General features: G+C 46.4%; 1 protein-coding gene across 2 annotated transcripts; it reads left to right on the top strand.

Annotated features, from left to right (window-relative positions):
* Positions 1-8,586: 8,586 nt before the first annotated feature.
* Positions 8,587-12,377, top strand: HTR5A (5-hydroxytryptamine receptor 5A). 2 transcript variants are annotated; one of them, XM_063450810.1, is made up of 2 exons: positions 8,587-10,143; positions 11,337-12,377. In XM_063450810.1, the coding sequence occupies exons 1-2, from the start codon at positions 9,454-9,456 to the stop codon at positions 11,667-11,669; spliced, it is 1,023 nt and encodes a 340-aa protein (XP_063306880.1). In that variant the 5' UTR covers positions 8,587-9,453; the 3' UTR covers positions 11,670-12,377. The 2 variants fall into 2 exon arrangements, with proteins under 2 accessions (XP_063306880.1, XP_063306879.1); XM_063450809.1 differs by having other exon boundaries at positions 8,587-10,152.
* The last annotated feature ends 981 nt before the right edge of the window (positions 12,378-13,358 follow it).

Raw genomic sequence — 13,358 nt, 5'->3', positions numbered from 1 at the left:
AGGTTGACCAATCTCGGTAGGACATTGCACAGCCTGGAGTAGAGGACCTTCATGAGCAGCTTGACATCGACATCCAAAAGCGAGATTAGTCTATCTATAGCTTCCACAAGTCTCAGGGTTCTTACCTGGTTTGGGTAGGACAACTATCGTGGCTACCCAACCCATCTTCACAACTTTAATTGCTATTCTTACTTCCTCTTCAGAAATAGGTGAGTCCAACTGCTCAGCCTCTGCATGAGTAAGATCCGCAGAAGGGAAATTCTTTAAATATTGTTGCATTCAACAGTTCTTATACATCTCTGACATTGTGTAAATTATAAAGTGAGGAGTAGAAATGTTCAAATACCTCCACAATATCGTTAGGGAGTTGCGATGTTCTGCCTGATCGCAGTTTAAGTTTGTGTATGTGAGTAGTAGTCTGTTGTCCTCGCAAAATGTGAGCGAGGAGTTTACCCCCTTGTTTGCATGTATGTTGTAGAAGTTCCTTGAGCGTTGTAATGCTCGGTAGTGCCGCTGGGTAAGAAGCAAGACCAGTTGCCTTCTAGCTTCCAGCAACTCCATATAAAAAGTCACTATTTGGGATCTTTTGTGTTGAGTCTCTAGTTTGGATATGGCATCCACCACGGTGTTTATTATTTGTTGCGAGTCTAAGTGGATGAGTGTGCCTCGTACTACCGATTTATGTGCCTCCCACAAGGTCATGTTAGAAAGGTCTTCCATAGTATTTTCTGCAAAGTAAGACATAAGAGATTGTTTAATCTGGTCATATATGTTTAGATCTAATAATAAGGAGTTGTTGAGTCTCCATGACCATGGGACTATGGTCCGACCATGTAGACGCGTCGATATCGGCCATTCGCAGACTAGTGAGTCTCTCTTGTTGAATGAAGACATAGTCGATACGAGAGTATCTGCCGTGGATCATTGAATAGTGTGAGTAGTTATTTATTTTTATTTTTTTATTCTTTATTTTTGTTGTGCATTGCATTACAGAGATGTATAATTGACATTTTTAGCAAAATAAACAGTGTGATATTGTACGTGTTACACATATATAGTGATCGTGATTATGCACATTTTTGTTTATGTTTATCATGGGGGGATCCCTAGTGGGCTATTAGCGAGTATGGTACATGGTACATTGGTGTTGTCTGTTCAAGCCCCGGGAGGGTGGTGCATGAGGTGCATGTTCCTAAGGCAATGTAGGGGTTTACAAGTTGGTCGTGTTCGCTCATCTGTGAGCTTGGAAACATGCACGGGTCTAGGGTTAAATCGTGTGGTTTCCTGCACTTGGGTGCCGATATTGTGTGTGCTGCCCTCCATTATGGCTACCTTTGACTACCTCCGTGCATGGCTTAGCCGTGTGGTGGAGGTGTTGCCCCTAACCAAGGGGGTAGCGGGGGGGGGGTGTTTGCGGTGCAGTGACGAGTTAAACGTGGCTTTATGGAACCGGACTAGGGCCTTATGTGGTACTGCTTCGAGGGTGCCTGGTCATGATATAGTGAGCCTGGTCTCTCTATTCCTAGGAGACCCAGGTCAGTGTTTGTGTCCTCGTATGAGTGAGTCTATGTTAATAAATGAAAAAATAAGGCAATAACTGTGAACCAAAATCAAAATGTTACAACTTAACAACTTTGCAGCCTAAGGCTGCTGGGTCGGTGAGTCTCTCCCATGGGTTTGGGTTGGAGCTGGTGGCTTCCCTGCCAGTCAGGTGTCAGGCGGATGGCCGGCTGCAGTCCTTGGTACAAATGGTACCACACTGGATGGGTCCCATCCGTGGGCGCGGTTTATGCCCGCTGGGGCTGTCGTCGCATTCGGTATGTCCAGTGTTGCGAGGAATGCAGGAATATCAGTCCCAGTGCTCAGTTTTTGTACGGTCCCTTTGTGTGAGATGAGGAGGGTTCGTGGCGTTCCCCACCTGTAGGATACTCCTGCTGCCCGCAGTCGGGTGGTGACCCACTTCATGGATTTTCGCCATTGAAGTGTGGCTTTGGATAAGTCCTGGTAGAAGGACAATTGCGCGTCTTCAAATGCAAGTGGGGTCTTATTCCTTACCGCTGTCATTATGTGCCCCTTATCTTGTGGCAGTGCTCAGCGGAGTATGACGTCGCCGGGCGTTGTAGAAGTGGTTGTGGTGGGCGTCGGTAGGCGGTATAGCCCAGCGATGGTAATTTTTTTCGCGGTTGCGGGTGGCAGCACCGAGGCCAGCAGCCTTCTCACATAATGTGGTAGTTCCTCCTGAGAGACGGTGGTCGGTATGCCCCTTATCTTTATGTGGTTGCGGCGGTATCTGTCTTCCTGCGCCGCTACTTGTAGTGAGAGTGCCTGTTGGGCTGCTTGTAGGTGGAGTATAGATGCTTGCATGGTAGAGGTGTCTTGGCGGAGCTCTTTAATACCTGCTTCAGTTGTCTCTATTCTGCCTGCCAGTTGTTGTATAGATGTTTTTAGAATGGGCAGGTCAGTAGTGAGGAGGCTTTGAATATCCTGCAGCATTGTGTATAGGATTTGGAGGTCCTGTTTGGTTGCAGGCTCAGTAGTACCTGCTGAAGTTGTGGGCTGTTGCTGCATGTCCTGCGGTGGGCTCTGAGTCTGAGGTGTGATAGGTGCAGCTGTGTGGGGATCCCCTGGTGGAGTTTGATTTTCGGCGGCTGCCATCTTGGCTGGAGTGTGCCGCTGGAGCATAGCCCCGATATCCCTCTGTTCTGGAGCATTACCTGGTGTAGGTTTCTGGTTCCTGTGCCCCATTGGGTGTATAGGCAGGTGCTGTATGTGGCGACCACCACTCCGTTGCGTCTCCAGCAAGATCCCCGGTCCAAAGGTACTCGAGGCCGCGGTCTGTGGGCCTGCAGTAGGCCCCGTTCTTGTGTTTCGCCTTAAGGTGTTTCGGGGAGTATTGGAAGGGCATCAGGGGATTCTGTGGGGTGTCCCCCGGCAGTATCTGGTGTTTGCAGGGTCGGATGGTAGTTAGTTGCCAAGATTGGACTTAGATTTATTTTAAAATTAACGGAGCTGGGAGAAATGGCTTCCGGTCTGGTTCAGTGCCAGGCTCCGCCCCCCGTGTGAGTAGTTTTATCTGCATGGTGTAGAGCCCTCCAGCAGTCAACCAGGCGGAGGTCCCGTAGCACTTTATAGATGCCCCGGATGGTGGTACTTCTTTTTTTTTTCTTCATTTTGTGTAACGTGGCTTTTCCCAATTTACTTTTATAAAATGTGCAGAATTCTAAGCCAAAGATACATTTTAACCCGTTTAGGGTTAGGATAATTAAGTTAACAGTCAGGATAATTAAACCTAAGTGTATGAAGGTAAATTGTTTTCTGTTTAGGAGAATTAGGATTAGGAAACTACAGTTTTGTCATAGGAGAATTAATGTTTGGAAATTGTTCTGTGTACCCACATTACCGTGACTGCAGCATTACAATTTGACATGGAGCAAACTCCTCGGTCAAGTCTCCTTCTTCTTTTGGCATATTGAATATGTGCAAAAAATACGATGTGATATTGTCTATCTGACTCTTGCACCCAACCTTCATGCCAGAACACATTGCACCCAGGCATGCTACAAACAGGGCTATTCACTAAAAACAAGTTTAATCTAAACTGTCACTAGTTTAGTCTGAACTGTCAAGATCTGGTGAAAATAACTAAATTCCAAACAGATTTGCAACAGATTTTACTAAAGGCAAATTCAGATATACTAATGGGGAATCTGTCACTGCCCCCTAGCATCTATCCAGGGGTATCTGGTGGGGGCTCTAAGCAATCCACCACTGGTCCCTCACAGCCACTACCCATGATGTCCCACCCCTCCTGGCCCAAGGTAAGCCTCAGGGAGGGGGGAAGGCACTTTAGGTTTTTTGTTTTGTTTGTTTTTTATCCCTTTCCTCAGTCCCTGTCCCCCTATTTAAGGCCATGTCCCCCTATTTAAGGCCCTGTCCCCCCTCCTCAGTCCCTGTCTCCCTCCTTAGTCCTTTTCCCCAGTCCATGCCCCCCTCCTCAAGCCCTATCCCCTTACTCAGTCCCTTTCCCCCTCCCCAGTCCCTGTCCCCCTATTTAAGGCCGTCCCCCCTCCTCAGTCCCTGTCCCCCTATTTAAGGCCCTGTCCCCCTCCTCAGTTCCTGCCCCCCTCCTCAGTCCCTGTCCCCCTATTTAAGGCCCTGTCCCCCCTCCTCAGTCCCTGTCCCCCTATTTAAGGCCCTGTCCCCCCTCCTCAGTCCCTGTCCCCCTATTTAAGGCCCTGTCCCCCCTCCTCAGTTCCTGTCCCCCTATTTAAGGCCCTGTCCCCCCTCCTCAGTCCCTGTCCCTCTATTTAAGGCCCTGTCCCCCCCTCCTCAGTTCCTGCCCCCCTCCTTAGTCCCTTTCCCCAGTCCCTGTCCCCCTCCTCAAGCCCTATCCCCTTACTCAGTCCCTGTCCCCCTCCTCAGGCCTGTCCCTTTCCTGAGTCCCTGTTCCCCTATTTAAGGTCCTGTCCCCCCTCCTCAGTCCCTGTCCCCCTATTTAAGGCCCTGTCCCACCTCCTCAGTTCCTGTCCCCCTCCTCAGTCCCTGCCCTTCTATTTAAGGCCCTGTCCCCCCTCCTCAGTCCCTGTTCCCCTATTTAAGGCCCTGTCCCCCCTCCTCAGTCCCTGTCCCCCTATTTAAGGCCCTGTCCCCCCTCCCCAGTCCCTGTCTCCCTCATTAGTCCTTTTCCCCAGTCCATGCCCCCCTCCTCAAACCCTATCCCCTTACTCAGTCCCTGTCACCCTCCTCAGTCCCTGCCCCCATCCTCAGGCCTGCCCCTTTCCTGAGGCCCTGTTCCCCTTCCTCAGTTCCTGCCCCCCTTCCTCAGTTCCTGCCCCCCTTCCTCAGTTCCTTCCCCCCTTCCTCAGTTCCTGCCCCCCTTCCTCAGGCCCTGTCCCCCTTCCTCAGGCCCTGTCCCCCTTCCTCAGGCCCTGTCCCCCTTCATCAGGCCCTGTCCCCCTTCCTCAGGCCCTGTCCCCTTTCCTCAGGCCCTGTCCCCTTTCCTGAGTCCCTGTCCCCTTTCCTGAGTCCCTGTCCCCTTTCCTGAGTCCCTGTCCCCTTTCCTGAGTCCCTCTCCCCTTTCCTGAATCCCTGTCCCCTTTCCTGAGTCCCCGTCCCTTTCCTGAGTCCCCGTCCCTTTCCTGAGTCCCCGTCTCCCTCCTCAGTCCCCGTCTCCCTCCTTAGTCCCTGTCTCCCTCATCAGTCCCCGTCTCCCTCATCAGTCCCCGTCTCCCTCATCAGTCCCCGTCTCCCTCATCAGTCCCCGTCTCCCTCATCAGTCCCCGTCTCCCTCAACAGTCCCCGTCTCCCTCATCAGTCCCCGTCTCCCTCATCAGTCCCCGTCTCCCTCATCAGTCCCCGTCTCCATCATCAGTCCCCGTCTCCCTCATCGTCCCCGTCTCCCTCATCAGTCCCCGTCTCCCTCATCAGTCCCCGTCTCCCTCATCAGTCCCCGTCTCCCTCATCAGTCCCCGTCTCCCTCATCAGTCCCCGTCTCCCTCATCAGTCCCCGTCTCCATCATCAGTCCCCGTCTCCCTCATCGTCCCCATCTCCCTCATCAGTCCCCGTCTCCCTCATCAGTCCCCGTCTCCCTCCTCAGTCCCCGTCTCCCTCCTCAGTCCCCGTCTCCCTCCTCAGTCCCCGTCTCCTTTCCTCAGTCCCCGTCTCCTTTCCTCAGTCCCCGTCTCCTTTCCTCAGTCCCCGTCTCCTTTCCTCAGGCCCCGTCTCCTTTCCTCAGTCCCCGTCTCCTTTCCTCAGTCCCCGTCTTCTTTCCTCAGTCCCCGTCTCCTTTCCTCAGTCCCCGTCCCTTTCCTCAGTCCCCGTCCCTTTCCTCAGTCCCCATCCCTTTCCTCAGTCCCCGTCCCTTTCCTCAGTCCCCGTCCCTTTCCTCAGTCCCTGTCCCCCTCCTCAAGCCCTGTCCCCCTCCTCAAGCCCTGTCCCCTCCTCAGCCCATGGCCCCTTCCTCAAACCATGCCCCCCCCTCCTCCTAAGCTCCTGTCCCTTTTCCACAGCACTGTCACCTTACTTAGCCCATGGCCCCTTCCTCAACCCATGCCCCCCCCTCCTCCTAAGCTCCTGTCCCTTTTCCACAGCACTGTCACCTTACTCAGCCCCTGTCCCCCTCCTCAGCCCCTGTCCACCTTACTCAGCCCCTGTCCACCTTACTCAGCCCCTGTCCACCTTACTCAGCCCCTGTCCACTTTACTCAGCCCCTGTCCACCTTACTCAGCCCCTGTCCACCTTACTCAGCCCAGTGCTCTTACTCAGCCCCTGCATACGAGCATCAGCCCCTGTCCCCCTCCTCAGTCCCTGCCCATCTTCTTCAACCCTGTCCCTCTTCCTCAGCCCCTGCCCCTCTTCCTCAGCCCCTGCCCCTCTTCCTCAGCCCCTGCCCCTCTTCCTCAGCCCCTGCCTCTCTTCCTCAGCCCCTGCCCCTCTTCCTCAGCCCCTGCCCCTCTTCCCCTCTTCCTCAGCCCCTGCCCCTCTTCCTCAGCCCCTGTCCCTCTTCCTCAGCCCCTGTCCCTTTCCTCAGCCCCTCAGTTCCTGTCCCTTACCTCAGCCCCTATCCCTTACCTCAGCCCATGTCCCCTTCCTCAGCCCATGCCCCCCCCCCACCTTCCTAGGCTCCTGTCCCTCTTCCTCAGCCCCGTGCCCTTACTCAGCCCCTGCATACCGTATCATTTTTTTTTTGGGGGGGGGGGGGGGGGGAGGGGGCGGGGGAGTGGGTCTGGGGTGAGTTCCTGCACTTTTTTACCCAGGACTTGACCCCTGGTTCAGCCAGACTTTGTTGAATGGAGGGAGGCTGATACTTTATGCAATAGTGTCAGGTAGACTTGTCATCCCCTGGCACTACTGAGAGGTGGGGTGATACATTATTTTGCATGTTTCAATGTTTTAACTGAGGTTGGGACTTTTCTAAATGCCCAAACTGTCTCATGCTTTATGTATCCCGTTTCTCCTGTGATTACGTTATATTTGAACTTTTAACTGAGGAAAAGCTGCTTTTAAAGTGTGTGAACTCTGTGGCCAAAGTAACTGACTCTGTATAAACCTGTTCAATATGGCATAGTAATTCTGCTAAATTAGCTTGGAATTATATGATAATCTTTGAGTTGTGGTAAATTGAAACCAATATTCTCAAAATATAGCTCCAAAGATCAGTTTGAGAATTGAGTTGGGAATATAGCTGACTATAGCTGCAATTGGATTATTTTAGCCTTCACTTGTTTTATTCATATTGGCACGGTTTAATGTTTAGTAAATAAAACCCCAGGGGAAAAGTGAAATAGTTGAGACTGATAAAAATCCCCATGTCAGCTATTTTTTTTTTATTTGACTCTTTTATTTGCTAACCAGCAAGTTGTTAATTTAAATTTATACTAAAATGGCTGCTGTTAAAATTCTCACTTTCTCTGTAATTTTCTTTAAAATTTTGTCAACGCGTCACGACTTACTGCTTAGCTAATAATTCCCTGGTGATAATTTCTATTTCTAATGTGATAAAAAAATTCAAATGTTTCTATAATTTTTGTAGTTGTGTAATTGTTCTGTTTCTGCAGAGTTCATAATATACTGATACCTTTCTTGCCTGATCTCTCTCTTCATCCTTTGTATCACTAATTGCCTCTTCTCTCACTGGATGTCTGCCAGGTTCTTAAACTCCAGTCTCTCCAAAACAATTCTCTTTTGTCCATCAAGCAGTAACCTTCCTCTGACTGTGTCCCTTTAGGTCAACTGACTTCACCATTAACCCTTTGGCTTCAGTTTTGTCTTCCTCCTGTCTTTGTCTCTCTGTTCTCGCACTGTCTTCTCTGAATCTGTCACAAATGCCTTATTCTACAGCTGATGGATATGTCATAAAATGAATGTGAATAATTATTAATACGTGCAGTGTGCTATACACAGACTGCTCACCTAGCAATCTATATATCTGGATACATTGCATTTTAAGAATAATATAAGAATTTTTTGGATTGTATACATTGCATTTTGCCTTTTATTTTTTTGCAACAATAACAATTGTTATTTAGCCTGAAAGAGGTAATTTATAATCTGACCCCATGTCCCTACATTTGTCATTATCCACATGTGTGTTTTGTTTATTCCTTGTTCAGTGCTGCTAGATCTGTTGAAGCTGTCATAATAATAATAATAATAATAATAATAATAATAATAATAATAATAATAATAATAATAATAAAAATAATGCTAAGCACAATACATAGAATAATGATGACAATAACAATAATAATAAACATAATAAATAAAATAATAAATAATAAAATAATAATAATGCTAAACATAATACATAGAATAATAATGATAACAATAATAATAAACATAAATAAAATAATGATGATGATAATAATATTAATAATAATAAAGAGAAGAATAAAAAGATGATAACACTCTTTTACTTCCAGCAAATGCTATTTTCATGGTTCCAAAACATTCTCTTTAACCATGCATTCTTGTACTGCCTTAGAGAGCAGGTACCTAGAGGCGTTAACCTGAGCCTGCCTCCATTCTCTGATACATGCTATCAGCTGCGGGCTGGCTGGGCTGGCTGGATTGGCTGGACTGCCTGGGGTTGATGGGCGTTGCACTAACCAGTTAAGGCAGGTGGCTGACACTGACCCTGCCTGCTTTAGGAGCTGGCCCTTTGTGAATGAATACAGAGCTGTGAGCAGCTGACAGAATGCATGCAATATCACACAGAGTGCCAGCAGAAGGAGGGCTCCGAGTCTCCCTGCATCTCCATCCTACCCACACATTGTTGAAAAGCATTCCTATCACTGACAGTGGGAGCCGCATCGCAGCTTGTGGACTCTGAGGATCATCTGACAGATAGCTTTGACGTAGGGGGCTGCCTTACCCTCAGAATAAAAGCTTAGAATAAAAAGCAGAGCTGGACTCACTCACAATCCTTCCTTCTCACAGACTCCAAGTGACCTGAGCTGGACATGAACTCTGATCAGGAGCCAGGGATCACAGTCTGGTGGGAGAAGCACTTCACTGCAACTTCTCCTGGGGTCCAAACATTTCTTTTAATTTATACTCTTCTTAAGACAGGTCCATGTGACCTGGCCGTGAGCCTGGAGTTCTAAGGATATTTATCACCAATGCATTGATGAGTTGATGAGATGGGAGGGTAGAATCAGGTCTCTCCGATTGTTCTTTCGTTTCTCATTGATTACAAGTAGTCTGGGAAGCTGAGATCATGTCTCTGCTGGGAAAAGAAATTGCTTTTATTCAAGGACTTCCAAGTTTCTCTCTCATTGTGGACCATGGGAGAGCGAGAGTGGTTTATTGGTAGTAGATGGTGTGCCAGCCTGGAGTCCTGGTAAGCTGGAGCTCTGCAGTGCTCCTTATGGGATCTAACTCAGGAGGCTTCCACTGCCACCCAATCCATTGTCTACTTGGGGTGACTTTCCCAGGTTCCAGCACAAACTAGGATGGAATGGAACATCACAGTAACTGCAAATGTTAGCTCAGGGGAAGATAATTTGGGCAAACACAGATTCTCGGTCTTCAGTGTCCTCATATTAACTCTGCTGGCCATGCTAGTGATTGCCACTTTCCTGTGGAATGTCCTAGTCTTAGTGACCATCCTGAGGGTGAGAACTTTCCATCGAGTCCCCCACAATCTGGTGGCTTCCATGGCCATTTCTGATGTGATGGTGGCTGCCTTGGTGATGCCCCTGAGTTTGGTGCATGAGCTCAATGGCAGGCGCTGGAGGTTGGGCAGGGTACTCTGCCACATCTGGATCTCCTTCGATGTCCTCTGCTGTACAGCCAGCATCTGGAATGTCACTGCCATCGCCTTGGACAGATACTGGTCCATCACCAGACACCTTGAATATACCCTGAAGACCAGAAAGAGGATCTCCAACATTATGATACTGCTAACCTGGCTGCTGTCTGCAGTCATCTCTCTCTCCCCTCTTTTTGGATGGGGGGAGACCTACTCAGAGGTGGATGAAGAGTGCAAAGTTAGTCAGGAACCATCCTACACAATCTTCTCTACCTTTGGAGCTTTTTACCTCCCACTCTGCGTGGTCCTTTTTGTGTACTGGAAAATCTACAAGGCAGCAAAATTTCGGATTGGGTCTAAAAAGACCAACACCATCACACCCATGCCAGAGGTGATACAGGTTGGTTTATTTCGGGCTGTGTTGTGTTCTGAGAGTAACCCTTTCAGTGGGAGATAATTTCATTGCTTTGATTGCGTTTTGCTCTCTGGGTGTTCAGATAGCTTACAGGGAAAATTCGATCAGGACAGACACAATGTGAGATAGCTTGATGGGCTACAGGATAAAGCACGAGTCGACCATGTAATGTGGTTAAATCACATTTCCATTATCTGAGCTAGGTTTCATGAAATTACCCATGGCTGGTTATATACGAATGTGTTAATTTCCCCTTGTGTATGTGTAACATTGTATCACTGGGACAGAACCCCCATTAACACAGGTTAGAGAGAGACAGACAGACAGATGCATTTATAGAGTGCATGCTATTATATTTAACCCTGTCGTGACAGATGTCTTGATAGGAATATTATTATATAAATACATTTAACTAGCTCATTGTCCTATGTGTGTGTATATACAATAATTGTAAGAAAAAACATCCATGAATATTCTACATTCATTTAGATCTCTATCTATCTATCTATCTATCTATTATATATATATATATATATATATATATATATATATATATATATATATATATATATATATATCTGTGCGTAGAAAGATAGACAGAAAGAGAGAGTGAGATATAGATAGATAGATTGATAGATAGAGATAGATAGACAGATAGAGAGAGATAGATAGATAGACAGATAGAGAAAGAGATAGATAGATAGATAATAGACAGACAGACAGATTCACACATACATACATGCACAATACAAACACCAAAATGCACATTTCTGTCACTGTCACCCACATACCCGTCCACACATTACTGGGTGGGTGTATATGCAGTGTTTCTCTGTATGTGTGACTTGACCCTTTCATTGCTGCGTGTTGCCTTAGATCAGCAGTTAGTCCATTTTTATATTACAGTATTTTATGCTTGTTTTTTTAAGTTATTTGAAAAATGATTTCTGCAGTTCCTTCATTAAAATGATCATAGTCTGTGTTACCTAAAATTAGTGTGACACCTTATACCTGAGAATGTTCAGACAGGCAACATTGTATGTCCAAATGGGTCATATCCTTCCCTTTGCACGCTTGATCTATTTTTTGTTTGTTTGTGTTTGTAATCGGTGCATGTTCCTACCTTTATATCTAAAACTGGGCCATCTCATAGATACTGTGTCTTGCAGGTAAAAGAGGCATCTCACCAGCCCCAGATGGTATTTACTGTCAGACATGCAACCGTCACCTTCCAGACTGATGGGGACACCTGGAGGGAACAGAAAGAGAAGAAAGCTGCTCTCATGGTGGGAATCCTTATTGGAGTTTTTGTTCTCTGTTGGATTCCCTTCTTTATCACAGAACTAATTAACCCTTTGTGCTCATGTGACATACCGCCAATCTGGAAAAGTATATTCTTATGGCTGGGTTACTCAAATTCATTCTTCAATCCTCTGATCTACACTGCCTTTAACAAAAATTACAACAATGCGTTTCGAAACTTATTCTCCAGGCAACGATGACCAATTACTACGGTTTGCCTGAGAAGTCTTCTTATCAAAAGATTCTAAGAATTGAATGAATGTTATAACTCCATCCAAGTTCTACAAACACTGTGTGATATTGAGGACATAAGTGAACTGTGATAAAATATGCAATCAGGGATATGACTGCCATGTCTTTGGTAGAAGATACATGCCCATATTTCTGAGGAAAATAATATGGCCCCTTGCGGGTGGATTACGTGGTGTGGTGGGTAACTACGACTCAACTACCAGACCAACAGCCATCCATTGTGTCTGGTGTTGGCTTTGAAATCTTCTGATAGTGTCATCCTGTCATGCTTATGACAGCTGTCTGCGTTCCAATGCCACATCATCTACAGAACCACTTGGCAAGCAGAAGTGTCAATCACTTATTTTTGTCCACCACTGAAAGACAATTTGCTTCCTAAGACGATTTCCTGACATATGTGACAAATAAAAGGATCATTCTTATTGGGAAATCATACAAATTCAAGAACAGCGGATTTCAAACAAGCTAAAAATAGTCCTCAAAAAATTAGACATAATTAAGTAAACACATTACATGTCCTACATGGCTAATTAAGATGTTTGTTTATTTCACTGGTGGGTTGCCCAATGATCTGATATTTGTAATTTCTTACTGAGTACAAAAACATTGAGTTATGCACACTGAAACTTTTAATAAAGTCTGGTATCTAGACATAATTGTGGGATGTGTTAAGTGATTTGTTTGCAGTGCCATCCAGGATATGATGTGCTATATGGGCCTAATATATTGTATTTTTCATACATGCATCGAACATGTAGCAAAATAGAACCTGCGACACAAACCATGTTATCATTTTAAAAGACTCCAGGTTCAGTCCAAGAGGTATGTAAATGCTGGAGGTTTTTTCTTATGCACTTTGATACAGATGTGGATATCCCTGTTGGGAGTGGTTAAGAGAGGATTAAGTAGAGACAAGAGTTTAAAGGTACAGAAAGCAGAATATAACGTGTAAAATGAGCAGTGAAAGGTAAATAAAGAACTGGGAATGGAATAATGATAAAACTGGGAATAATGGTAAAAGAAAATTTCATGAGCTAAAGAAAAACATGACGATTAGGAAGCAGGTGAGTTTGAAAATGCAGTAGAGAGAGGTGACTGAGACTTGCAGAGAAAATGTGGATTGAGAGTGAAAAAAAGACTGGAAAAATGGTCTGCTATGGGAGACGCAGAGGACGATAGAATGGGAAATGATTGCTGGGTCAAACCAGAAAAGAAGAAGTGAGGAATCAGATAAAAATATTCTGACTTGTTAAGGGGGACTAGAAAACGTGATGTACCCACAAGAGTATGTAAATGGAGGGTTGAAAGGTACAAGGGGGCATTTAAAAAAATGGAGAAGAACCACTTGTATAATTGATAAGGGAAGGTAGAAGTAAAGGAGAAGGGCAAATTATGTGGGGGAAGAGTGAAAACCTCAAATGTCTTTTTTAACTGGTCTCTTATTCCACTATAGTGCATGTCATGCCTCGCAACCAGTGGGAAGAAAAAGGGGTGGACCAGTCATGACATTCACGTGTAAAGGGAGAACTGTGTTAGTGCACTGAACATAGCCAAAGCGCATCTAATGATGCGCTCACTCACTCTATGCTCCTTGTGGACCATTCCCTGGTGGACCAGGAACTGAAGAACATTATTGT

The sequence above is a fragment of the Pelobates fuscus genome, chromosome 4, assembly GCF_036172605.1.
Source record: "Pelobates fuscus isolate aPelFus1 chromosome 4, aPelFus1.pri, whole genome shotgun sequence".
Taxonomy (NCBI): Eukaryota; Metazoa; Chordata; class Amphibia; order Anura; family Pelobatidae; genus Pelobates; species Pelobates fuscus.
Note: the sequence above shows the minus strand (reverse complement) of the source record. Positions and strands in the feature narration are given on the sequence as shown.